This window comes from Cnephaeus nilssonii, assembly GCF_951640355.1.
Source record: "Cnephaeus nilssonii genome assembly, chromosome: 15".
Lineage (NCBI taxonomy): Eukaryota > Metazoa > Chordata > Mammalia > Chiroptera > Vespertilionidae > Cnephaeus > Cnephaeus nilssonii.
The window spans coordinates 12,002,412-12,026,450 of record NC_137086.1 but is presented as its reverse complement, the minus strand read 5'-3'; the positions used below and the strand labels follow the sequence as shown (position 1 = coordinate 12,026,450).

The following is a 24,039-nucleotide window of genomic DNA, read 5'->3' as shown; positions in this document are numbered from 1 at the left end:
TCTTCCCCTATTGCCTGGGTCTCAGAACAGTGTTTAATCTTTGGCTGTCCTAAGGATAAAAGTGGAGCGAGACCAGCTTTTAACGCTAAAATGCACTGAGCCCGTAACTTACTTCTGGGTAACAGAAGTGTGATTCCGTTAAATGCAAAATGAGCTTTTCTTAAGCAATACTACGAACACCTGCAGTAACCCTGCATCGAGCCAGTGTGCAGGGTAGGCGTCTCACTCATCTTGGAGACGTTTCTCTGCGATGTAGGTGTGGCCCAGGAGGAGGCAGGAGCACAGGAGCCCTTCCTACCTGTGGGTGTAGTGCTGAGGCTCGCTCCTTTCCCTCCCTCCTGCTCACCCCACTCCTCACCGCCCAGGCTTTCCCAAAGGTGTCCTCATCCCCGGGGCAGTGAGGTGACGTCACAGGGCTGCCTGCCTTTCTTTACATCGATGCTTCTCTATCACTTCATACCAGTTTCTTTCTCAACCTTTCCCTTCCCCTCAACTCTTTTTTAAAAAAATATATTTTATTGATTTTTTACAGAGAGGAAGGGAGAGGGATAGAGAGTTAGAAACATCGATGATAGAGAAACATTGATCAGCTGCCTCCTGCACACCCCCTACTGGGGATGTGCCAAGGTACATGCCCCTGACTGGAATAGAACCTGGGACCCTTCAGTCCATAGGCCGACACTCTATCTACTGAGCCAAACCAGTCAGGGTCCCTCAATTCTTGCCCCTTCTGTTTTCTCTTGCCCCCCCCCCCCCCCTTTCCCTTTTCCTCTTATAAATGGAAGTATTGAGTAGGCAACCTTATCTGCACCTTCTCTTTCAGCTCCTTTGAATTTGCTTTTGAACTCTCTCGGCTGGCCCTCAAGCACAAGACCCCTGAGATTCATCTCAAATACGCTATGTACCTGGAGGATGAGGTATGGCTGTGACCCTTCTCCATTGCTTTTGACCCTGACCCCAGAGCCCTCCTTTCCATCCCCCAGCCCACTGCTGCCAGATGTTCACCCCTCCGGTTTCAGAGCTGCCTGTGGTGCCCACCTCCTCATGTGTGGCTGCCTTTCTCTCCATCTAGGGCAGTGGTCGGCAAACTGCGGCTCGCAAGCCACATGCGGCTCTTTGGCCCCTTGAGTGTGGCTCTTGCACAAAATACCACGTACCCTAATTAAGTTAATAACAATGTACCTACCTGTATAGTTTACGTTTAAAAAATTTGGCTCTCAAAAGAAATTTCAATCGCTGAACTGTTGATATTTGGCTCTGTTGACTAATGAGTTTGCCGACCACTGCTCTAGGGTAAATTTGAAGAGGCTGAAGCTGAATTCATCAGGGCTGGTAAACCCAAGGAAGCAGTCCTCATGTGAGTTACCCCAGAACCTCCTAAATCCTGTCCTCCCAAGCCCAGCCCCAGGATCTTTCATTGTCATCTTCGCCTTCATCCAAACCTCGTACCAATAGATCTTATACCCACTCAGTGGCAAGGCTGCTTGCCTCCCACGGTTGAGGCCTCAATCCTATACTTAGCCTCTCCCGTGTTCTCGTCTGGGAGCAGGTTTGTCCATAACCAGGACTGGGAGGCTGCTCAGCGTGTGGCCGAAGCCCACGACCCTGACAGTGTCGCGGACGTGCTGGTGGGGCAGGCCCGGGGGGCCTTGGAGGAGAAGGACTTTCAGAAAGCAGAAGGACTGCTGCTTCGGGCCCAGAGGCCAGGCCTGGCCCTCAATTACTATAAGGTGGGACAAACGCCGAATTCAGGGCCATGAGGGGAGGGGGAGAGCATATGTGAGCCTACAGAGCGTTACACTGACCTCTAGTACTGAGTAAGATCAGGTTGTACTGGGGAGAAGGAGAGAAAGAGGAAGAAGACAGGTCCAAAGACCCAGCAGTCAGTGGGTCATACCACATGTAGCAGTGGGAGGCTGTCACACCTGCCTCTGCCCTCCTGATACCTGGAAATCTGAGCAGGAGGCTGGATTATGGAGTGATGCCCTGCGGATCTGCAAGGACTACATGCCCGGCCAGCTGGAGGCTCTGCAGGAGGAGTATGAGCGGGAAGCTACCAAGAAGGGGGCCAGGTAGGAAGCCGAGGGGCAGGAAATGTGGGCAGGGCTGGGGGTGGGGGTGGGGGTGGGTATAAAGCGGCACAGGAGAGGCTGCCCTCCCGTTCCTGGTCACAAGCACTGTCCTCTCCACAGGGGCATGGAGGGGCTAGTGGAACAAGCTCGACAGTGGGAGCAGGCTGGGGAGCATAGCCTTGCGGTCGACTGTTACCTCAAAGTGCGGGACACAGGAAGCAGCGGCCTGGTGGAGAAGTGCTGGATGAAGGTAAGGCTGCCACGCTCTCCCAGGCCTCTGCCTCCCAGGCCTCCATTCACACCCAGCACTCCTCAAACTCGGTCTTTTTCCTCCTACCTCCACCTTTTTGTTTTCAATCAGGTAGCAGGTATCTATTGAGTGCCTGCCAGATGTTAGATCCAGAACTTGCAAAAGCTATAAAGGGGATAAAAGACAGAACCCTGACAGTCAGAAATGGAGGAAAGCTAGACTAACATGTGGCTCATAATTAATATTGTATCTGAGTGAAGTGATCACCTTAGTGACCACTCAGGTGTGTGATTCAAAGTGAAGTTTAGGGATGCTTTGTGAGGAAGAGCGAGGCCTGGGGCCAGAGCTGGAAGGGCAGAGTCCAGACCGTGGACCTGGAGCCCAACAGGGCTTCTCTACCCAGCAGCTCCAAAAAATCTTAGCAGATTAAGGCAAGCCAACATGCTTCATCAATTCTAAGACATAATCACATTTTAGTACCTTTGAAATTGGGATACACGAGTTTAAGTGATGTGCCTTAGGTTCGAGGACAAGTGGTACTAGGAGTTATGAAGGGGCGAGGCTCATCAGCCCCCTAAATAAAATGCTGGTGGATGATGCCCTTGTAGAGTTTCCCTCAGCTTCTGAGACCTTGCAATTGAATAGCTCCTAGAAGTTGGAGGGGAAGGAAGGAGAAGGACTGATGACTGATTATGAGCATTTAGCAGATTTTAATCAGCAAGTACTTATTAAACTTCTGCTGTGTTAATCCAGGGCACTGTTTACCAGGGTCTGTGCATGACTATACCTTCTTCAGATCGGTCAGAGGATGGCTTCCTGGATGGGGGCACTTTAAACTTTGACGGGTTTGGCAGGTAAAGAAAGAGAGGCAAGAATAAGTGGGGGAGCCCAGCCGGCGTGGCTCAATGGTTGAGTGTCGACCTATGAACCAGGAGGTCACAGTTCGATTCCCTGTCCGGGCAGCACATGCCTGGGTTGTGGGCTCAGTGTGAGGTGTGTAGAAGGCAGCCAATGATTCTCTCTCATTATTGATGTTTCTATCTCTCTCTCCCTCTCCCTTCCTCTCTGAAATCAATAAAAATATATTAAAGCCCTAGCCTGTTTGGCTCAGTGGATAGAGCGTCAGCCTGCGGACTGAAGGGTCCTGGGTTCGATTCCGGTCAAGGGCCATATATATATATATATTTAAAAGAATAAGTGGGGGAAAGGCCAGGAGGATTCGCATAGTCTATAGCTAAATTACAGCGTATGGAAATTAGAATCTGGTGAGGCTGTCAGCATCACAGTGAAACAGAGTAAGCTCACAGAATCCTTGGTTTGTAGACTTACTGAGTTTTAGGGTTGGAGATGTCTCTAAGATCCTGTAGACCAGCACTGTCCAACAGAAATAAAATGAAGTCACAAAGGGAAGTTACACATGTAATTTAAAATTTTCTAGTAGCCACATTCAAATAAATTTTAAAAAAACCAACGGTGAAAATAATTATAACATTTTATCTAACCCAATATATCTAAACTATTATTTCAACATGTACTTGACATAAAAACTTATTAAGATGTTAATACATTCCTTTTTCCATACTAAGTCCTTGAAATCTAATGTGCATTTACGCTTACCGCACATCTCAATTGGGCCCAGCCACATGTGACTAGTGGCTGCTGTTCTGGACAATACAAGTCTAGACAAACCATCACTTTCAGGATGAGGAAACAGGCTCAAAAAAACCCAACACAAATATTTACAAAATGTCCTGGGCTCCTATTTTAGGGTTTCCTATACCATGTTACCAAGATTCTATTTGTGACAAAGAACTTGAGAAACCAGTTTGTCAAAGGTGGCAGGACCAAATGCAGTGACCTTAGACAGCAAAGAGTGTCTGAAAGAGGACAAGTAGAGAGGTGCTGATGGTCACTTAAAGGCTCTGATGGACACCAAAGCAGGCTTTTCCCAGGAGGGTGGAAGGTGAGCTCACGGAAGGTTTAAGAGAAAGTTGACAACTGGAGGTAAAAAAAAAAAAAAAGATCAGGCTGATGACCCCTAGCAGTCTTTGTCTCTCCTACTACCTATTTCCATCTTCTGTTCCACCACTCAGGCAGCCGAACTCTCCATCAAGTTTCTGCCTCCCCAACGCAGTCTGGAAGTAGTTCGGGCTATCGGACCCCAGCTGATTGGAATTGGAAAGCACAATGCAGTAAGTAGGGTGCTGGGACTGAAAAGACAGATTTCACAGAGATGGGTAGGATGGTGACATCTACACCCAGGAAGGTGCATGAGGTGGGCCTCTGGGCAGTGGTGGCACGCAGTTCTGGGGAAACAGAGGGAAGAGTTCACCGAGGGGAAAACGGAGGTGAGGAGGAGAAAGATGGTCTCCAGTCTCTGATTTCCCACCATGAAGGCTGCAGAGCTCTATCTGAACCTGGACCTAGTCAAGGAAGCCATCGATGCCTTCATGGAGGGTGAGGAGTGGAACAAGGCCAAGCGTGTGGCCAAGGAGTTAGATCCCCGGTGAGTTCATATTCCCCTTCTCTCTGGGAAATTTTCTTACTTCCTTTTGTAAAAAGTGGGAGAAAGTTCTCATGGGAAGAGTGTGACCATGAGACCACCCTGGGACCATGAAGTATTTTATCTCTGTACATCTTCACAGGTATGAAGACTATGTGGACCAGCATTATAAAGATTTCCTCAAGAACCAGGGCAAAGTGGACTCGGTGAGACTTGTGGAGTTAGCAGGAGACAGAACACACACAGAGACTCAAGAGATTCTCTCCCTCTTCTCCCCTTCATGTCATCTCTTTTTCCATTGATCCACAGCTGGTGGGTGTAGATGTGGTGGCTGCTTTGGACCTGTATGTGGAGCAGGGCCAGTGGGACAAGTGCATTGAAACAGCTACCAAGCAGGTACTGCTCTCTTATTCCCATTCCTAGCTCTTCTGTACAAGTTCCCTGGACTCCACACCTGCCCCAGAGCTCTCTCCCCTACTCCTCTAAACCCAAAAGATGACTAATCAGCATCAAAGAGCTTAGTCATACATTGGGATCGGAGGCCAAGCTGGCCTTTTGCCTCCTAAACAAATCCACAGCCTCTAGTCACCACCCCACCTTCACTGCCTGGTCTTACTGATCCCAACCTCCCCCTTGCTTTTCCTCCACCCCTGGAACAGAACTACAAGATTCTGCACAAGTACGTGGCTTTGTATGCAACTCACCTGATTCGGGAGGGTGACTATGCCCAGGCACTGGCCCTGTATGTGCAGCACGGAGCCCCTGCTAACCCACAGGTACCAGCTTGCTCCTAGAGTTGAAATATTTCCTCCAGGCAACTGTTTCCTTCTCCTTGAGAACCACCCTGCCCTCTGGAACTGTCTTTGTTAAGGATTCTTTGATCAGTATCATGCCCAGAAACCCCACCCAGTCTCTTCCAAAATGTACAGCCCCTCTGGAGGATTTACCCACTGAAGAAGCACCAGCCTTCCAAGCTTTTAGCCAACACACAGGGAACAGGAAGGGCCTAGGACAGTGATGGGCAACCTTTTGAGCTTGGTGTGTCAAACTTCGCCAAAAAACTGAGCATAACTCGGGTAGTGTGTCACTTTGAGGAAAAAACATTATTTCGTAAATGTTTCATCCTCAGGAGCAGCAAATGTTTCATCCTCGTCATGCGGCCACCTCAGCGGCCGCGTGTCATCAGAAATGGCTACGCGTGTCAGTACTGACACGCGTGTCATAGGTTCGCCATCACTGGCCTAGGAGCTTGGGAGTGAGGAAAGTAATGGTAACAAGCCTGAGGGCGGGGCGGGGGGGAGAGAAGAGGGAGGGAAAGGCGCAGGTCCTCGGTTGTAAGGGTTTTAGGGTGGAGATCTTAGGGGAGGTCCCAGGGGAAGATCTCATAGGATTCAGCAGCTTTCCAGGTGTGTCTAGTTCTCCACTGATTGTCAGCGCCTGGGGATGGGGGTTCATTATCCAATGCAGCTGGACCTGAGGTCCCTGCACACAACGCTAGGGCCAATTTCCCCCAGTGAATGAATGAACAGGGCTCTCCTGAGCATCACAGCTCTCGAGTATTAGCCCATTCACACTGACTGCATTCGAATTCACATATTTGCCCAGTCACAGATCACCGGTTAGTAGGAAATAGTTTTTACTCTTGTTCATTCTCTTCCCTAAAATATAATCAACACTTTTTCCATCATTGTTTCCTAGCTCCTCCACACACATTTACAGCCTTTTTTCCTCTCTTTGACCCCACTTCCACTTTGTCCCCTTCTCACTCAGCTCTTTTTACCCCTCTACCTTCAGAACTTCAACATCTACAAAAGGATCTTCACTGACATGGTGAACTCACCTGGGACCAACGGTGCTGAGGCCTACCACAATTGGGCTGACCTTCGGGATGTCCTCTTCAACCTGGTGAGGAAGTCGGGTCCACAACAGTGGACCGCCTGTCCCTGTCCCCGTCTCGTCTTTCAGGCACATAAATCTTTATCCTCTGATGTACTGCACCTCCCTGTGTTCAGGTGGCCATCAGTTGACCAATCTATGGCCCTGGTACTCCTCTGATCCCTGACCCAGGCTATGCTCTGTCTGCTCTAGTGTGAAAACCTGCTGAAGTCCAGTGAGGCAAACTCGCCAGCACATGAGGAGTTTGAGACGATGCTGCTGATCGCTCATTACTATGCCACTCGCTCTGCGGCCCAGAGTGTCAAACAGCTGGTAAGATGGAGGGGGGAGAAGCACTCAGTCTTATGGACGCTTCTTCAAATGTATGATGTTGAATGTATTCAAGTTCTGGATTCTCAAGCCTAGCCCACTTCTCTCCTAGCTTTTCTTCTGTTCACATAACTCTTTAACCCTTGCTGAGATGGTTTTCTCCTTGCCTCCTTTGAACTTCTCAGGGCTCTGTGCCCACACAGCACAGCCTCATTATGCTTAACCCTTTGCACTCGCTTGCTTTTTCTCGATTCCTGCTACCGATGCTAACCGTGTCGAGTCACACTCAACATCCGAGTGCAAAAGGTTAAACATTCAAATCCCATGATTTCTGTACTCAACTCTTATACACATACCTTTGCCTTATTAACAAATTGTATCATTATTTCATGTACTTAGATGATACAATTCTAAAAATGGAAGAACTTTATACTCTGTGCCCAGTTCTGTGAAGATGAAAATACTAAGACCCAGAATGGCTTGAAATGCAGAGCAGTTTAACAATGATGTTGGTTTTCTGGTTCGATGGCTGCCTCAGTCATAGGATCATCGGTCTGATAGCTCAGTCACTGAAGTGCCAGGGTCACAAAGCTTTGACTTTAATCTACAGGAAACTGTGGCTGCCAAGCTTTCTGTTTCGCTTTTACGTCACACCCAGCTACTACCTGCAGACAAAGCCTTTTATGAAGCAGGCATCGCTGCCAAGGTAAGCTGGGACGAGGAAGGGTGGGGTTAGAGAGATAAGGAGATCAAAAGTTGGTAGGTAGACTACCCCATGTGCTCAGGTACAGCAAAGCTGAGTGTGGGGCTGATGTTACGGAAGAGAGCAGTTTCCTGTGTCTTCCTGGATTCTTCCCCCTGCACCCTGCCGAAGCAGCCAAGCCCAGCTACTCACTTCCACTTGCAACTTTTCTCTGTTGCAGGCAGTTGGCTGGGAGAACATGGCATTCATCTTCCTCAACCGCTTTTTGGATCTCACCGATGTGAGTAGGGAGGTTGTGCCCAGAGGTTGAGAGGTTTTGCCTGTCACAAGCTGGGACTATCTCATGGCTGCTCACTCTGCCACAGGCAATCGAGGAAGGGACTCTGGATGCCCTTGACCACTCTGACTTTCAGGATACAGACATTCCCTTTGAGGTGCCACTCCCAGCCAAGCAGCACATACCGGTAAGGACACAGGATTGGAGAATGGGAGGCTCGCCAGTGTGAGTGCATTGAGAAGGGAGGACACTTTAGGATGGTCCTCCCAACCCTTTGTACAGGCCATCAGTCCACCACATCTTTGGAATGATCTCATTCCTCACTATTCCTAGTAGAAGCAGAGGAAAAGCCAAGGGTGTGACTGACCCTCAATTCAAGGAGGACCATTTATGGATGAAAGGATGACGGCTTTGCAACTCCCCCACTAACCATCCTCCCATGTGCCCTGCCCTGTATGAAGCTGTGTTCCCTGTGTCCTTCCCAGGAGACTCAGAGAGAAGAGGTTCGAGACTGGGTGCTCACAGTCTCAATGGACCAGCGGCTAGAGCAGGTTCTACCTCGGGACGAGCGAGGTGCCTACGAGGCTTCCTTGGTGGCGGCTAGCACTGGAGTTCGGGCCCTGCCCTGCCTCATTACAGGTACAGAACCCTATAGCACCCCATATTCTATGGTTGGTAGAAAGGAGAGGAAAACAGCAGGACCAAGAAACTATTTTACTGCCCCAGCTGGTTTGGCTCAATGGATAGAGCACCAGCCTACAGCCTGAAGGGTCCCAGGTTCGATTCCAATCAACGGCACATGCCCAGGTTGTGGGCTCAATCCCCAGTAGGAGGTGTATAGGAGGCAGCCGATCAATGATTCTTTCTCATCATTGATGTTTCTATCTCTCCCTCTCTGAAACCAATAAACATATTTAAAAAAACAAAAACTATTTTACTGATTTTGTAAAGGATGCAAAAAAAACACCCCTACCCCTAAATTACTGTTTTCCCCCTCAATCCCCAATTCATCTTTTTTCCTTTCCCCTACAGGATACCCCATTCTGAGGAACAAAATTGAATTTAAGCGGCCAGGGAAGGCAGCTAACAAGGACAACTGGAATAAGTTCCTTATGGCTATCAAGGTTAGAGCGGGGAGACTTGAATGATGGGGCAGGGAGAACAGCACTGAAGAAAACAAACTAGGAGGATGGTGGGATTGTCAAGAAGGCAGGTGCGGGCTCTGAACCCTGCCTGCTGCCCATACTGATGGAGCTAATTTTCTTTATAGCACGAATGTTTTTCTCAGCACTGATGAGTTCCTCTGATGTTCTATTTGCTTACAGACCTCGCACAGCCCAGTGTGCCAGGATGTACTGAAATTCATCAGTCAGTGGTGTGGAGGGCTACCCAGCACCAGCTTTTCCTTTCAGTAACGGGTAGAGCTCAGGGAAGAATATTAAGTTATTTCCTTCATTAAACTCTTGTAACTAACAGAGACCACTGTATTCTTTGATTAAGGTCACCCAGTGTCCTTTCCCCCAAAATCAGAAGCAAGTAGAAGTTATTTTATTCCAGTATTTATATCATCCTGTGGGTCAGTGGAAAGCCCTGTGGACTGAGCCTCTGGATCAGCACCTGCTTAATAGAAGAGAGAGCCTAGGTCAGAGGGCAAGCAGCATAAAAAGGGACCAGACCCGGTTCTAAAAGTAATCCCTGCCCCTATCCTTTCCCAGGCTACAATCCTCATGGCTCATTACCTGTCCTAAGCCCAACTTTTCTGGGATGCCTGAATTTCTTGATTTCGATCCAGTAGCTGCTCATTATCCTGCCCTTTACATTTAGGATGATCAAGCTCTGTCAGTTGCTCCAGCTGCAGAAGAGGGTAGAGTTAGTACTCTGGCCCTGAATTATATATAGTTCAGCATCTTTTCAACACAGCCAATCTGTGTTGAGTGAACCCTTCCTGTTCATTTTCCTTACCTGCCCCTGTAGCCCTTCCTTCCTGCAAGGCCCAACCCCACGGAGGGTGAGTGCTGCCACACAGCAGTAACCAGACAGAGCAGCCTCCGCTGCAGACATGAGCAAAGAAGGAATCCAGAGAGCCAAGGCTGTATCCTAAAAGGTGAAGAAGGACAGGGGTACTAAGAGGGAGCAGGGCAGGAGTGGCAAATTGGGGTGATTAAAGGGGCAGACCAAGGCTTTGGGGACTGCAAAAAAAAGCTGAGAACACACTCACATAGATTCTTGTGGGGTCAAAGGGGCAGTCAGCGTGTCCAGGCCCCTGGTCCAGCGGTAGTAAAGGATCCAGCAGTCCTGGATGGCAGTCGGCAATAAGCCGGCGGCCACCATTGGCCACAGTGAGTGACACAGCAAGGAGGAGGCCCAGAGAGCAGGCGGTGGACAAGAGCAGGTTCACCAGAGCTACTGCCAGCAGGGCCCAGTGCTGGCAGGGTCAGAGGATCAGGTGAGCAGCCTGGAGTGGCCCACGCCCCCACTGACTATAGACACCTGGGTTTCTCTATTTGGGTCTCTTCCTCCCCACTTAAAGATGAAGCTGAGTCAGCCCCCATTGCCCTGACTCAAGGCCCCCTCATTAAAACTCCAGAAACTACCCTCACCAGTCGTGGTTGAAGGAGATTCCTGGACGCCACGAGGGCCACAAGTCCCAGGGAAACACTCTGGAAGACACAAAGCCCGAGTGAGGCCGGAATGCTCTCCGAGCGCCGCCCGCCCACACCCCGGCCCGCCGGCCGCACTCACCAGCAGCCCTGAGCCCACGGAGATGACATTGGCAGTGGTGTACTCGGGGGTGACCGCACCGCGGGGATTCGCTACGTGCCGCAGGACGGTGCCGTGCAGCACGGCCCCCAGCAGCAGGTTCACGTGGCCCACCAGGATCAGCGCGAGGCCCACGCGCATGAGCCGCCGAGGGCCCCGGACTGCGTCTGCGGAGCACGGGGGGAGGGGCCAGCCTGAGCCCGGAGAGGAACTGGAAAGCCCCGCGCGACCACCCAAGCACCAGGGATCGTGGGACTGGTTGAGGGTGGGTGCCGGAAAACGACAGCAAAGGGGCCCGAGTTACCGAATCTGCAGAGGCGGCAGCACCTCATCGCGTCTTTCCGCGCCCGCCGCCGGGCAGCTCTACCTGATCGCAGCCCCTCCCTCGCTCGCAGGCCAGTTCCGCCCCAGCACTACCTGAAGGCCCCACCTCCGCGCCCGGGCGGGGCTCCGCGCCCCGCTCCACCTACCGGGAAGGCGCGCACACACACAGGACGCTTTTAGCAAAAAGTAGACTTTTATTACAGCAGCAACTGAGGCGAATTGAATGGCCCCCCGGGCCACCACTGCAGCACCACCCTTCTCTCCCGCCCGCTCCGCCCCAGCGGGATTGTAGAATTCAGCTCCCCCAGCGCCGTGGGCCTCCTTTCCACACAGGCTGGGCAGGAGCCGGCAGATCAGCTACTAACCCCCAACTAGAAGGCGGCTGCTGAGGAGGCCCAGGCCCATGTCTGTGCAAAACAAGTAAACAAAGTGCAGAGGGAGGAAGAGAAGGGGAAGGGGAAGGGTGATGCTCAGAACCAGGGAGCCCCAAAGCCCTCCTAAATAACAAAGGAGAGGGAGCCTCACAGGGTAATACTGACTGAGGGGAAGGGGCGGGAAGGCTGCGGCAGTCAGTGACAGCCACAGCTCAGATGAGGGGCCTGGCCCGAGTAAGCTCTAAGAGGAGACTGTGACAGCAGCTGAGTTGAGGGTGCTGTTCCTGGCAAAATTGAACTTGTTCAGGGTCTCCTCTAGCAGAGAAGTCAGCCGGCTCTGGTCAGCCTGAGGGAGAAAGCTCAGTGAGACCCGCGGAGAGAGGAACGGAGGCAGCCCCGCAGCTGAAGGCAGAAACCTCACCTCACTAATGAAGCCCAGCTGCACCAGCTCAGCCGCCAACTCAGGGATGTTCTCATCTGACAGAGAAACAGGAGAGCGTGAGTACACCGTGCAAGTGAGGCACGGAGCCCTTCCAAGAGCCCCAGTCGGTCTACTCTGGCTGGGAAAGAATGATACAAGCAAAACTATCAGATCCACCCTTAAATTTTAGGGGCTAATATATTCATTTATGTGGGTCAGTGTGTTACTGCCCTGCCACCTTCCCCACCCCTGCATGTGCCCCTCACAGATAAGGCTCACAGACTCCCATCTCTGAGGGGAAGGAGAGACTCACTTGGCATCAGGTCACAGCTCAGGTGCCGGTTCAGTTTGTCCTCCAGCTTCAGCAGAAGCGTTAGCTGGAGAAGAGGACAGTCAGAAAATGAGGCTCCTCTTCTCCACCCTCTGGCCACCCAACCCTATGCAGCCCTGGCCCTGAGCCTTACGTGGTGTTTGACTCCCTCCTCCACTGACTCAATGTTGCATTGCATCAGCACCACCTGGGGAGAAGGGACAGAGAAGGTGACTAGAGGAGGGACCAGGGAGTGACATGGTTGCCAGGGAGCAGAAGCACATTCTTTTCTTCAAAGGACGAAGCCTTATTTGAGATGTCCTCTTCTCCCTTCCACCATAACCATACCAACATCCATACCCACAGAGCCCCACCTTGCGGGTCTCCACCTCAGCTGGTTCAGGTGTTGGAGTCTTGACAGAGGGGGGCACCACAGGTGATGTCACCTCCTCCTGCTGTGGCTGCTGGGGCCGAGGCAGCCCAAAGGCTGTCAGGGGGTAGATCCCATTCCTAAAGGGAGATCAGACAAGTCACGTGGGCTCTGTGCATACCTTAGGACGCTCACCCCTGCTTCCTCAAGAAAGCCGCCTCACTCCCCTCTCACCTGACATCTTCGAGGAACTTATCCAATTCCAGAGCTGGTGACTGAGAATACCTGGAGGAGAAAAGACAGATGATGGAAGGAAGGAAACAAGCAAAACAGTCGATTCAACCACTCCCAGAGAATGGACAGTTGACAGAATCCTCAGGATGGTAGTGACCAATCTGTCCCTTTCAGACCCTCAGTTACTCACAAAGTCTGAACTGGTTCTCTTCCTGGTCCTGCAGGGATTTCAGCCAGTACAGCACTGGTATCCATGTTTTTGGTGATCTCCTCCAGTGCATTCTCTGGAATCATGTCTGGAGGGCATGACAGAATGATAAGTTATCCAGGGATGGTCAGATTGTCATAGAAGGTACAGAGGTCCTGGGGGGGTTAAGAATCCCTTAGCCCTGGCTGGTGTACTCAGTGGTTAGAGTGTCAGCCCAGCACCAAAAGGTTGCAGGTTTGATTCCTGGTCAAGGGCACATACCTGGGTGTGTGAGGCAACCAGTCAATGTGTCTCTCTTAAATCGATGTCTCTGTCTCTGTATCTCTCTCTCTCCCTTCTTTCCCCTCCCTCACTCCCTTCCACTCTCTCTGAAAAGCAATGGAAAAAATGTCCTCTGGGAGGATTAACAACAACAAAAGAATCCCTTTCAACGTAGAAGAGAAAAAATAGCATGCCAGTGATAGTTATAAGACTCCAGATAAAAAGAAATTCCTAAGAGGGCCAACAGGACTCACGTTGGTGTCCCACAATGCAGTGGGCAGCAAGGAGTTTCAGTGAGGGCACTTCAAACAGTGCTGGGTGGAACAGAAGTTCTCTGGCTGTTGGTCTGCGAGCAGGCTCAGACTGCAGGCACTTTTGAATGAATTCCTGGAAAAGGGAACAAGGAAGTAAAGCAGGCATTTGGCAAGCACCCCCCTGTACTCTTTCTCTCTCTCATTGTACTTAGCACAGGGCTTTGTATATACTAGGTGCTCAACACTAGTTGAGGAAACCAATTGCTAAATGTTATTGGAAAGGGCTTTGAGAACTGTAAGGTATTATATAAAAGGTATCATTCACTGCCCTTCTGGTTTTAATAATTATTTTTCTGCTCTCCAACCATAAGCTTTCTCTTTTCTTTACTGTTCAAACTTATTTTCCTTATTTTCTACCTCTCTGCTTTATTGGCCCAACTCACTGCCTACTTATCTTCTCCAACCCTCGCCAAATTTATCTTTTCCCAAACATATTCATTGCGGTCAATAATATTCAACATCCTTTTATTTCCTGAGCCTAGAACCACAATTTCCTTTGTCCACTACACTAATTAAATGCACTGGATTTCCCCATGCCTCTTCTAAATCACCCCTTTCCATCTCCATAGGTCCCATGATAATTAACTTTTCCTCCTTTCAATCTTGAAGGCCCATAATGTCATATTCCTAATCTTTCCCTTGAACACACCACCCCTAACACTGAACTGGAAACTTATTCCACAATAGCCTCAAGATTTTTTTAAAAAATATAATTTTATTGATTTCAGAGAGGAAGGGAAAGGGAGAGAAAGATAGAAACATCAATGATGAGAAAGAGTCATTGATTGGCTGCCTCCCTCACGCCCCCCACTGGGGATCGAGCCCACAACCCGGGCATGTGCCCTTGACTGGAATCGAACCTGGGACCCTTCAGTCCCCAGGCCGACACTCTATCCACTGAGCCAAACCAGCTAGGGCTCAAGACTTTCCATTAGTCTTCTTTCATTTCTCTCCCGTTCACACTTAATGTAATGAGTTACAAACTATCCTTGTTTGGACACTCCTGTCCTGACTTCCCTTACTGTAGTTTATCTACTAACTCATAACCCTTCTAATTCTCTTAAGTCTTAGTTCATTATTTAAGGTCACTTTCCCTAACTAAAACTACAGTTGACCCTTGAACAACATGAGTTTGAACTGCATGGGTTCACTTACACTTAGATTTGTTTCAATAAATACCTGTACTGTTTTCAATCCGTGGTTGAAGCGGGCAGACAGTATGCATTGACATATGCCATTTATACAGGGGACTTGGGCATCCCCAGAGTTTGGTATCCACAGGGGGTCCTGGAACCAATCCCCTGTGGATACCAAGGCATAACTTACAAGTTTTAGGGGAGCCAAAAGTTATATGAAGATTTTTGACTGCACAGGGGGTTGATACTCCTACCCCGTGTTGTTCAAGGTCAACCGTATGTGTGTCCCCAAATGACTGATCAAATTAAAACTGATTGATTTATTTAAAAATATCAAGAAAGATGTCTTAGAGCCAAGGCATTAGGGGTGAGTTAATTAAAGGTTTGACCAAATATAGCAGACTAAGTTTTAAGTTGATACTTTTGTATGGCCCATGAATGATGTTATAAATATCCAAATGGCTGTTGTCAGAAAAAAGGTTCTCTACCCGTCTTAGAGTGTATACCAATGACCTGAGATAACCATCAAATTAGTTTACCTCCATACTGAATTAATGCATAACCTTTAACCCCATTATTACCCTCATAAACCCTGAACTGTGTGTATATACAAAACACACGGTAGTCACCACATAGGGAAATGTTTACTGTTTTTGCATGTCCTTTCTCGTTATGTTCTCTTGCTCTTAGAAGAGAGCACATTCCCAGTAGGTAGAATGGAAGGAAAACTGAAGACATTTCCAAAGTCTGTTAAGGAGGAAGTTACCCTGAAGACTCTTACCCTCTGTAACGGGTCTTCTAGAAGCTGGATGGCACTGCTGATGGCTTCCTGTGGTACATACGAGGAGTCTCCGTTGCCCTGAATCTCCAGCACTGCCATCTGCAGCAAGGGGGGATAAAAAAGCAAGTGGAGAACTAAGAACCTCAGTGTTCCAAGTCACTCCCTCAAGACCAGTACTTTACTTGTCCTCCCCCCATTTCCCTTCCATCTGCTAATTTGACCCCTTTCCACCACCACCACCACCACCCTTCCCTGATGTGGTTTCCTCACCTCTAGTGCACACATGCCAAAGGAGTAGATGTCTACTGCCGTTGTCACGTTAGTGACTTCTAAGGAAAACAGAGAAGGCTTTGGTGAATAAGGATGGGAGCAGGGCATGGCAGAAACGCCTTTTAAAAAATTTTGTATGCCAATAGAGAAGGACTAGCAGTTTCAGTTATGTTACTTCTGTGGAAAACAGGATGGGGAGAAGGCAGAAAAACTGCAATGCCTCACCTCCGTATTCTGGTGCAAAGAAGTGTAGATTCTTCTGCTCTTCTCGACAAGTCTTCACATGATTGTTGATAGTGTCAGGAGCCACTGGGAGTAGGGGAGATACCCACAATCTGACCACCATGAACAAAGCAGTCACACTCCAGAGAGGCCCCCAAACGCCAAATTCTCTCCTGAAGTCTCCAACCCTCAAAAGGGCACAAACCCTCTCCCATCAACTACAGACTACACCCGAGCACCACCTACCTCACCTTTCTCAGGTCTACCACTTCTCATCGAATCCCTAATTCAATTGCAACAAAGGGTCCACACTAAACCAACAGGTACATGGGGCTTGGGCTAGCCAAGGAGCAATACAGGCTAAGGAAAAACTTTCACCTATCCCATAGCCCAGGTACATCTAATCCCTGATCACAGGAAAATGTCTGGTGTAGTTCTTTCACCCACTCTGCAAACAGCATAAAATAAGAGGCAGCCCTTCCTAATCTAGGACCATTTAAGACCTCGGAAACTTAAAAGATAAGAAGGATACAACCTCCTTCTTGCCCACCTCTGCTGACTAAAACTCAGAAATAGCTCAAAATTGAACCAATATCCTTGAGTCACTTTCACTTTTAATCCATGAAAAATGTTAGACCCCTGCTCTATCCCCTTATCCTTCAGCATTGCCTGCCACACAGCTGAACGAGGAACCTGGGTCAGGCCCAATTTGGACTCACTCAAATCATAAACAATGACTTCATGTCACAGAGTTTGGGAGCACAGTATGATTTAGGGAACCAGCCTGATGACGAGGGGAATAAGAATCTAGGATGTGAGTGGCCAGCCAGGCAAGTCCATAGGAAACAAGCAGGTTATGGAAGGGCAAGCAGGTGAACGGCTGGCAGGGCAGAAGCCAAACAGGCATAATTAGGCAGGGGAGGTAGGAGAATAGGGGTTGCTCCCACGACTGCATGCACTGGGCAGCCGCAAAGGGGAGCAGAAGGAGCACAAACAGAGCCCCATGTGGGGCAGAGGGAGCTCTCACCATTAGCAAAAATCCTATGAAACACTGTTGGGAACAGAGCAGCCCGTAAGCGGGAGGGAGGAAAACAGAGAAAAGTTGTGAGCGATGGAGCAGCCAAGCCCCAGACAAATGGCCACGCAAATCCCACACAAACACGGCACACAGAGATGTTAGACACTGCACACAGATACACAGCAAATGAAAGCACTCACAGCAGGCACAGCCTGGAACCTCCTTTGGTAGGGTCCAGCCCGAGGCTCAAGTTAGACCTTACACCCATCTCTTCTTGCCCTTTCCCAACCTCCTATCAAGGTCTCTGTGATTCTCTGTATTTACATTTCCCTCCAAAAAGGTGTACAACTAGGATTAGGCCCTACACCCTTTCTACTGACTGGCCTCTCCCTATGAATTACCCCTAGAAAGATCCTTTCTCTTATCACCAGCCCACACCTCAGAATTTTGCTCTGTTCTCCCCATTCCTTTCGTCTTACCCCCATGGTTCCCAAAATCCCGAGGCTCCCCTGCCCAGAACCTCTCCCTCCCCTCACCAGAGCCAATCTTGATGAGTCCGTTGTGCTGGATGAAGATGGTGTCACAGGTCAGGTTCCCATGGATGATGGGGGGGTCACAGGAGTGCAGGTAGCTGTGGGGGCACTGGGCTGTTAGAGGGGCCACTGGGAAATTAAGGGCAGGGGGAACCCAGGGGTTAAGAAGAGCAAGGGCCTGGTGATCTCCTGCTGGTCACCACAAAGATAATCCCCACACTCTGAATCTCCATTATGCCTGATGAGTTAAATAGCTGGATAGGCACTGGGAGAAAGAGTTGGGAGACAGTATTGGGTTTAGGATATTAGGAAGGACCCATTAAAAGACTCATGGGGGCCTAGTCTTGACAGGATACGACTAAAAGTGGGGTGAGGCAGCAAAAACAGCAGAATAGTGCTCTGAAATTTCTTTGGAGGAACTAAATCAGGAGACACGGGAAAGACACTAACCAGACCCTACATACCTTAGAGCAGAGAGGATTTGTGTGCACCAGCGCTTCCAAGCCTGGAACAGAGTGAGCAAGGGGCAGCAGTAATCCCTCTCTCAACCTTCTTCACAGTTCCCTCCGGCCCTTCCTATCAGCTTTATAATTAACATAATATTTTTGAAACCCCCAAACCAGCTTAAAACTTTGTTCTCCCTCCATACCTTTTCATTCATAGTCTTGTGGTTCTTTTTGGTCTTCTTCAAAAATTGTTTAAGACTACCAGATGACATGTATTCTGTGATAAAAATGACCTAGAGAGGCAAAGCACACAAATAAGGCTTTATAGCAGAAATGATCCCCTGCCTTTATATACATAAACATATATAAATTTGGAAGCTTGGTTTTGTTTTTAAGTTTCTCTTTTTTTGTTTTAATACCACTTCCTTAAATTTTATTTTAATGTTTTTCAGGAATTCATCTCTTTTTTTGAAATATTTTTTTGTTGATTTTTAGAGCAAGAGAGAAACATCAATTGGTTGACCCCCAACGGGAACCCTGAACCTCAATCTGGGCATGTACTCTGACCGGGAATCAAACCAGCGACCTTCCAGTGTACGGACGATGCTCAATCAACTAAGCCACACCTGCAAGGTCCACTTCCTAAATTTAGTAGTACAATGAAAACTACTGAGCTATGTATGGGAAGGAGAAAAGAAAAGTTCACTCATTTCGGCCCCATCTATAACCAGACAAAAGGCATAGGTGGCTTTGACTACTCTCATCACCATACCAGTTGATTCCAGCTCTGTTTCAAAACTATCTTGTTTTAATATCTGGATGTAAAGTAAAAATAAACGTAGCTAGTTTCTTGCAGTAAGCTCTGGAAGAAGTTCTTACCCTGGCCTTGTTCTCTTTAATGTCAGCCCAATACTTGTGAAACTTAACAATGTTGAGATGTTCCAACTGAATCAGATTATCAAACACAGCTCGGACCTTTTCCTGGAGCAGGGGAGACAGTGGGATTATTGGGTTAGAAATCATTGTAATCCTGAAAAGCCATTCCTTATCCCTCCCCAAAATGATCTAACTCCAACATACTCTACTTGGTCAGCTTCCCAACACCAATTCCTTTAATACCAGCATTCTAACACCCCATAGACACTGTATCATTTCACCATTACCTACCTCCTGCAGCTTGTAGTTCTTGCGCTCAGAGAATTGTACCTCATTCCACACAACCTCTACACCCTCCTCTGTATCCATGGCCAGGTATGCACTGTCAATACCTGGTACATTCCGCTGATTCACCTAAGAATTCAAATGAAAGGTAATTATAGTTACCTCATGAGCCCCCAATTTTAATACTCCATCTTCACCTAGGCTCTGACCTGTTGAAGTTTGGTCTGTACCTTTGAGAATTTGCCCCTCTACTTCTCACCTCTTAGAATTCACTCTCCTAAAAGTGACACTTCCATCACCTTACCTCTTCTCGCCTCTTCTGCCAACGCCCACAGGGTGACTCTTCCAAGATCTCAGACTCATCTTCACTTTCTTCTTCTTCCTCTGGGGAAGCAGCTGAGGTCGTGGAAGTCACGGGAGGTGACACTGACGTCAGGCCAGGAGCTGAGGATGAAGATTCTACCTTTGGGTCTGAGCCACTGCTGAGTACTGTCTGGGACTCCCCCTCCGACATGCTGGAACAAACACTCAGGCCTGCATTGGTTGGGGCAAGGATGGATGAAGAAGGCAGAAAGAGTCAGGATAGATCTATAAAGATTTAATCCTAAAAAACATCACCTGGGATTAAAAAGAAAAAACATACCTCCTTTGTTTCCTTAAAATCCAAACGCAGAAATAGTCCTGTCTGAACACTAACGCCTTAACTACTCTCCTAATCTAGAGAAGAGAAGCTAGTTTGGTTGAAGATGACCCACCCAAGAGTGGCAAACACAAAATTTATGGCAATACTAGTATAATGCACCCTTAGTAAAGTCCAAATGAACAGCAAAACCAGGGGCCCCATTTTTTTCTCAGCAAATATTTGCTCAATAGCCTTCCCTTTGAATCCTCATCTGCCCTATTTGCACTATGCTCAAGAACTAAGCTACATGGACACTGTTCAGAACAGATTACTCCAAACCCCAAAATGTTCCACTTATCCAACCCAAAGGCTGGACCTGTAGCACTCTCAGCCATTTTATCTTGTGAACCCCTCAACTGACTAATTCCACTAGAACTAACCTTGGCATTCACTATCCATCCCTCCTACACAGACAAGGAGCCTGCCAGTCCATGGGGAGGCCACCCTTGGGCCAGGTGACAGGCAGTGGTTAGTGACGTCATCCCTGATGACCTCACCTTCCCTGTGATGTGAGTGTGGCAAATGGGTATTGAATAGCAACATTTTTTTCTCATTCACTCATTCAACAAATATGTATTAAGCACTTATTATGGGCCAAGCACTGGGCTAGGTGCTTGAGATACAATGAATAAAAGAAAATGACGTTTATACTCATGGAGTCACAAATTTAAAGCAGATCTCAGACTTGAAGCTTCCAGCTTTCATTTCATTCACATGGCTCAAAGGCACCATCCCCTGGGGCACTGGATCTGACATATGTACCCCTTTCAAGAACAAATAACTCAAAAAACTGTACATCATTCAACCTTCCATGGCTCAAAGGCACCATCCCCTGGGGCACTGGATCCACCTTCCTGTACTCCTTGCAATTACAAGTAGTTATAGGAACAAATACTAAAGTACTATACAGCATAACATTTTTTCAGGGGCATAGCTACTGGAAGAAAAAGAATGCTCAAAAGCTAAAAGTCACTAATTGTCCAGATAGTCATAGAACAACCATAGTCTGTTATTCCATTTCTCTAACAACAAAAGTTGTGAAGGAGTTGGAACCTGTGTGTGCTGGTCTCAAGGGAGTGCTCTCCAGTATGAAAATGTTATCCTGGAAAGTAGAGTTGTTCCTCATAGTTAGTTCAGAATACACATCTCTGATCAACACCAATCTTTTGAAAGAACCTCTTTTCTTTTTAGAACTTCAGAATGCCCCCTTCTGTCCATCTCTTCCCCCAACCTATACTATGTTTTTTAAAAATATATATTTTATTGATTTTTTACAGAGAGGAAAGGAGAGAAATAGAGTTAGAAACATCGATCAGCTGCCTCCTGCACACCTCCCACTCGGGATGTGCCCGCAACCAAGGTACATGCCCCGACCGGAATCGAACCTGGGACCTTTCAATTCGCAGGCCGACGCTCTATCCACTGAGCCAAACTGGTTAGGGCTATTTTCTAGGTTCTTGACTATCAAACATTTTATTCAACCAGCCAGGAAAGCTACAATGTGAATGTGTTAGTAATCCACCAGAATATGAGTTAATTTTGGTTACTTTCTAGAGCAGCTATTAATATAGAATATATCCGGAATCCAAACAGCTAAGTGAAATTTCCAGCTAGATTACAATAGGAAATACTAGTGGAATTCTAATACTGGAAGCCTGTAGCCAAAGGACTCTAAAGAAACCTCTGGACCCAGAACACAGACTATTAATCCACAGTAGGGCACCACAAGAAGAGCCAAACTTTCATCAATCATAGGATGCCCTTTGAATGTGCTTGTCCTCTCCCTCCCCAATCTTTCCCCAGTAGGCAAAATAAAGGCAATGCCGAGACCCCCCAGCACTCCCCGTCCTGATGAAGAAATCTTTGCAACACTGGGAGTTTTGCCCAGGGTCGTTCAAAGGTTTGAATAAACCACATACGGAAAAGGCCATTTATGCCCCTAAAGGAATCCCGAGATGCACAGTGTGTTCATTTCTGAGCAATGTAGGCAGATCATCCTGCAAAGTTTTTCTCTGAGACTTCCATTTCTTGGACCGCAGCCCCTCTGCATTGCAACTCCTCAGCCAAAAGCTCGGCAGGCCATAGCCTCTCGGCCGCGCTCACCCAGATCGGACCAAGAGGGCCTCAGAGATAGGTCTACGGGTTCTTCGGTCAGATACACAGCAAGCTCAGGGGAGGAATCTCACACTCCAACAGGTCGCCCTGCCAGGCGTCGGCGAGGGAACGCCGGCCCCGCAGGCAGGCCGGCAGGCAGGCCGGGGAGCGAGCGGCGGCCACCTCAGCACCCGAGGGCCCGCGGCGCCGCCACAGGCGCAGGCCACGCCCCCGCGCAGTCATCGCGCCGACCCCGCGAGCAGGCGCGGCCCCGTGGCTGCGCTTCCGCAGGCCGCCCGGCCCGCGCCCGCCGCCCCCGCCCCCGCCCCGCCTCTCGCCAGCCAGAGTTGGACAGGAACGCCGGACCTCGCGCCCAGCGCCGGCAGGGTTCTGGGCCGCCGTCGCCGCCACTCCGGGGAGGTGACGGAGGGCCCGGCTCTGACTGTGGGGCCCAGGCCCGGCCCCTCGGCTCCCGCGGGCCGGGCCTGGGCCGCCGAGTAAGCAGGGCCGCCCAGACACCCGCCTGCCGGGGTCCCCCCGCCCCGGGCCGCGGAGACCGACACTTCCATCCTCTCGCCTGACCCCATCCCCCCACCCCCATCCCCCTGGGCGCTCACCTGCCGACTCGGCTTCCCGCAGCCTGCGCTTCAGCTCCAGCTCAGGTTCCGGGGCAGCAGATCCGAGAGCCTCCCTCACAGCTGCGCTCCGCCGCGCAACCGAACTGTGGGCCCCGCCCTCTCGGCGTCCCGACCAACAGATGGGCGGTGCCGCATTGCCGTTGGGTTTCCATTGGACAAGGGCGCCGGAGAGGGCGGTGCCTCGGATAGATGGTCGCCGGCAGGGATCGCTTTCAACCCGGTCTCCTCCCCTTGAGCTTGTCCGGCCGAGACCTCTCCGAGGCTTCCATCTTTTCGGTCTCAACTGGGGCTCATCTCTGTCCACTCCTCCGTCCATTCCAGGTGCCCCGGGAGGCTCCGCTGGGCGAAGGGAAGGCCTTCTCCCTCTTTTTGAAGGCGCCATGACAGTTTTTGTCCGACTGAAAGACAAAAGGAGCCAAAGAAGTAGCTTCACTTCTAGAGGAGCGCCCACCCGCTTTCATTATTCGGGGAGACTTCGCAGAGCTCCAATTATTCAGAAAGCTTTAAAAAATTACTGAACCATTAACGCTGAAAACAGTTGATGTTTTGTGATTGCATAGCACTGATATTTGCCAAAACTTTGTCAGAGATTTTCACAGATGTTTATCTCATTTGCTCCTCATAAGAAATTGAAATTATCATTCAATGATAGTGGACAACTGCAAAAAACTGAATCAGCGGCATTAAGCTATTTACCGAAAATTGGTAAGAGTCAAATCCAAAACAGTAAGACTCATCAAATAAGACTTCCTTGAAAAGATGTGTGTTTTTTTTTTGGGGGGGGGGGGGGGAGATTCTGGGAGACCCGGTAGATCTGCTAAAACCAAACAAAGCCTGAAGGATAGCAGTTCACTCTGCCTTAGACACGTATTACGGAGGGAGGAGGATAAACCCATCATCAGAACTTGGGAATGTCATAATCACCAAATTTCATTGTCCTTAAAGGGAATTTCTAGGTCTATTTAACAGAGAAAAAGGAATCTGGCAAAAGCCTCTCCTTTTCTCATCTCTTCACTTCAAAATACTGATTTTAAAAACCAGTCTTTCATCCTTAATTATTTTACCATTGAAAGAGAAGGCTCTAACACTGTTAGACATCTAGTGAAAGTTATGGACCTTGTTTTGGATTTACCCACCAAAGTTAACATACTATTTCAGGTAGTTGACATTATAAATCTTTGTCCTAATCTCAAAGAAAAGATGTTTCTCCTCTCTTGATTAACCTTTCTTTCTGTGAGCTCCAAAGCAATTGGAACACCTGGCCTGTGAGTAAACACTCATTAAATATCAGTTGATTTTCTTTTGAAGGGAGGGCTAGGAGCTTCCCTTTTTTTGTGTGTGTGTGTATTTTTATTGATTTCAGAGAGGGAGAGAGAGAAACATCAATAATGAGAGAGACTCATTGATTGGCTGCCTTCTGCACGCCCCACAATGGGAATCGAACCCACAACCCGGGCATGTGTTCTGACTGG

The 24,039-nt window shown here is 48.9% G+C and overlaps 3 protein-coding genes across 5 annotated transcripts in view; 1 reads left to right on the top strand and 2 right to left on the bottom strand.

Moving 5' to 3' along the window:
• The window catches only part of IFT172 (intraflagellar transport 172), a 35,442-nt gene extending 26,001 nt beyond the window's left edge, over nucleotides 1-9,441 (top strand). The window contains exons 31-48 of the mRNA XM_079792399.1: nucleotides 824-917; nucleotides 1,293-1,357; nucleotides 1,550-1,730; nucleotides 1,963-2,072; nucleotides 2,193-2,322; nucleotides 4,416-4,514; nucleotides 4,719-4,828; nucleotides 4,968-5,031; nucleotides 5,135-5,221; nucleotides 5,485-5,601; nucleotides 6,620-6,730; nucleotides 6,914-7,033; nucleotides 7,641-7,736; nucleotides 7,954-8,013; nucleotides 8,099-8,197; nucleotides 8,496-8,649; nucleotides 9,043-9,134; nucleotides 9,336-9,441. Of these exons, the coding sequence (XP_079648525.1) occupies nucleotides 824-917; nucleotides 1,293-1,357; nucleotides 1,550-1,730; nucleotides 1,963-2,072; nucleotides 2,193-2,322; nucleotides 4,416-4,514; nucleotides 4,719-4,828; nucleotides 4,968-5,031; nucleotides 5,135-5,221; nucleotides 5,485-5,601; nucleotides 6,620-6,730; nucleotides 6,914-7,033; nucleotides 7,641-7,736; nucleotides 7,954-8,013; nucleotides 8,099-8,197; nucleotides 8,496-8,649; nucleotides 9,043-9,134; nucleotides 9,336-9,425 (1,879 nt within the window). The 3' untranslated portion in view covers nucleotides 9,426-9,441. The remainder of the gene's footprint in view (nucleotides 1-823; nucleotides 918-1,292; nucleotides 1,358-1,549; nucleotides 1,731-1,962; nucleotides 2,073-2,192; nucleotides 2,323-4,415; nucleotides 4,515-4,718; nucleotides 4,829-4,967; nucleotides 5,032-5,134; nucleotides 5,222-5,484; nucleotides 5,602-6,619; nucleotides 6,731-6,913; nucleotides 7,034-7,640; nucleotides 7,737-7,953; nucleotides 8,014-8,098; nucleotides 8,198-8,495; nucleotides 8,650-9,042; nucleotides 9,135-9,335) is intronic.
• Nucleotides 9,442-9,493: 52 nt separating this feature from the next.
• Nucleotides 9,494-11,162, bottom strand: KRTCAP3 (keratinocyte associated protein 3). Of its 2 annotated transcripts, none has more exons than XM_079792403.1 (7): nucleotides 11,075-11,162; nucleotides 10,753-10,937; nucleotides 10,611-10,670; nucleotides 10,229-10,435; nucleotides 9,973-10,107; nucleotides 9,750-9,862; nucleotides 9,494-9,630 (listed from the first exon to the last, which is right to left on the bottom strand). In XM_079792403.1, the coding sequence occupies exons 1-6, from the start codon at nucleotides 11,100-11,102 to the stop codon at nucleotides 9,755-9,757; spliced, it is 723 nt and encodes a 240-aa protein (XP_079648529.1). In that variant the 5' UTR covers nucleotides 11,103-11,162; the 3' UTR covers nucleotides 9,494-9,630; nucleotides 9,750-9,754. The 2 variants fall into 2 exon arrangements, with proteins under 2 accessions (XP_079648529.1, XP_079648528.1); XM_079792402.1 differs by having other exon boundaries at nucleotides 9,496-9,627.
• Nucleotides 11,163-11,298: 136 nt separating this feature from the next.
• On the bottom strand, nucleotides 11,299-22,674 carry NRBP1 (nuclear receptor binding protein 1). Of its 2 annotated transcripts, none has more exons than XM_079792401.1 (18): nucleotides 19,797-21,617; nucleotides 19,458-19,687; nucleotides 19,160-19,282; nucleotides 18,872-18,973; nucleotides 18,196-18,285; nucleotides 18,011-18,051; nucleotides 17,550-17,644; nucleotides 15,999-16,082; nucleotides 15,774-15,832; nucleotides 15,504-15,602; nucleotides 13,527-13,659; nucleotides 12,994-13,099; nucleotides 12,804-12,854; nucleotides 12,574-12,709; nucleotides 12,354-12,407; nucleotides 12,203-12,266; nucleotides 11,890-11,945; nucleotides 11,299-11,814 (listed from the first exon to the last, which is right to left on the bottom strand). In XM_079792401.1, the coding sequence occupies exons 2-18, from the start codon at nucleotides 19,665-19,667 to the stop codon at nucleotides 11,710-11,712; spliced, it is 1,608 nt and encodes a 535-aa protein (XP_079648527.1). In that variant the 5' UTR covers nucleotides 19,668-19,687; nucleotides 19,797-21,617; the 3' UTR covers nucleotides 11,299-11,709. The 2 variants fall into 2 exon arrangements, with proteins under 2 accessions (XP_079648527.1, XP_079648526.1); XM_079792400.1 differs by lacking the exon at nucleotides 19,797-21,617 and adding an exon at nucleotides 22,547-22,674 and having other exon boundaries at nucleotides 11,302-11,814.
• Nucleotides 22,675-24,039: the final 1,365 nt, after the last annotated feature.

Coding starts and splice junctions, on each gene's coding strand:
- KRTCAP3 (XM_079792403.1), bottom strand. CDS start 11,102: ATGAGGTGCTGCCGCCTCTGCAGATTCG. Junction 10,938..11,074: donor CTGCCGCCTCTGCAGATTCG/GTAACTCGGGCC, acceptor CGTGCTCCGCAG/ACGCAGTCCGGGGCCCTCGG. Junction 10,671..10,752: donor CCGTGGGCTCAGGGCTGCTG/GTGAGTGCGGCC, acceptor TGTGTCTTCCAG/AGTGTTTCCCTGGGACTTGT.
- NRBP1 (XM_079792400.1), bottom strand. CDS start 19,667: ATGTCGGAGGGGGAGTCCCAGACAGTACTCAGCAGTGGCTCAGACCCA. Junction 16,083..17,549: donor ACTCATCAAGATTGGCTCTG/GTGAGGGGAGGG, acceptor CCCTACTCCCAG/TGGCTCCTGACACTATCAAC. Junction 12,710..12,803: donor AAGTTCCTCGAAGATGTCAG/GTGAGAGGGGAG, acceptor ATCTCCCTTTAG/GAATGGGATCTACCCCCTGA.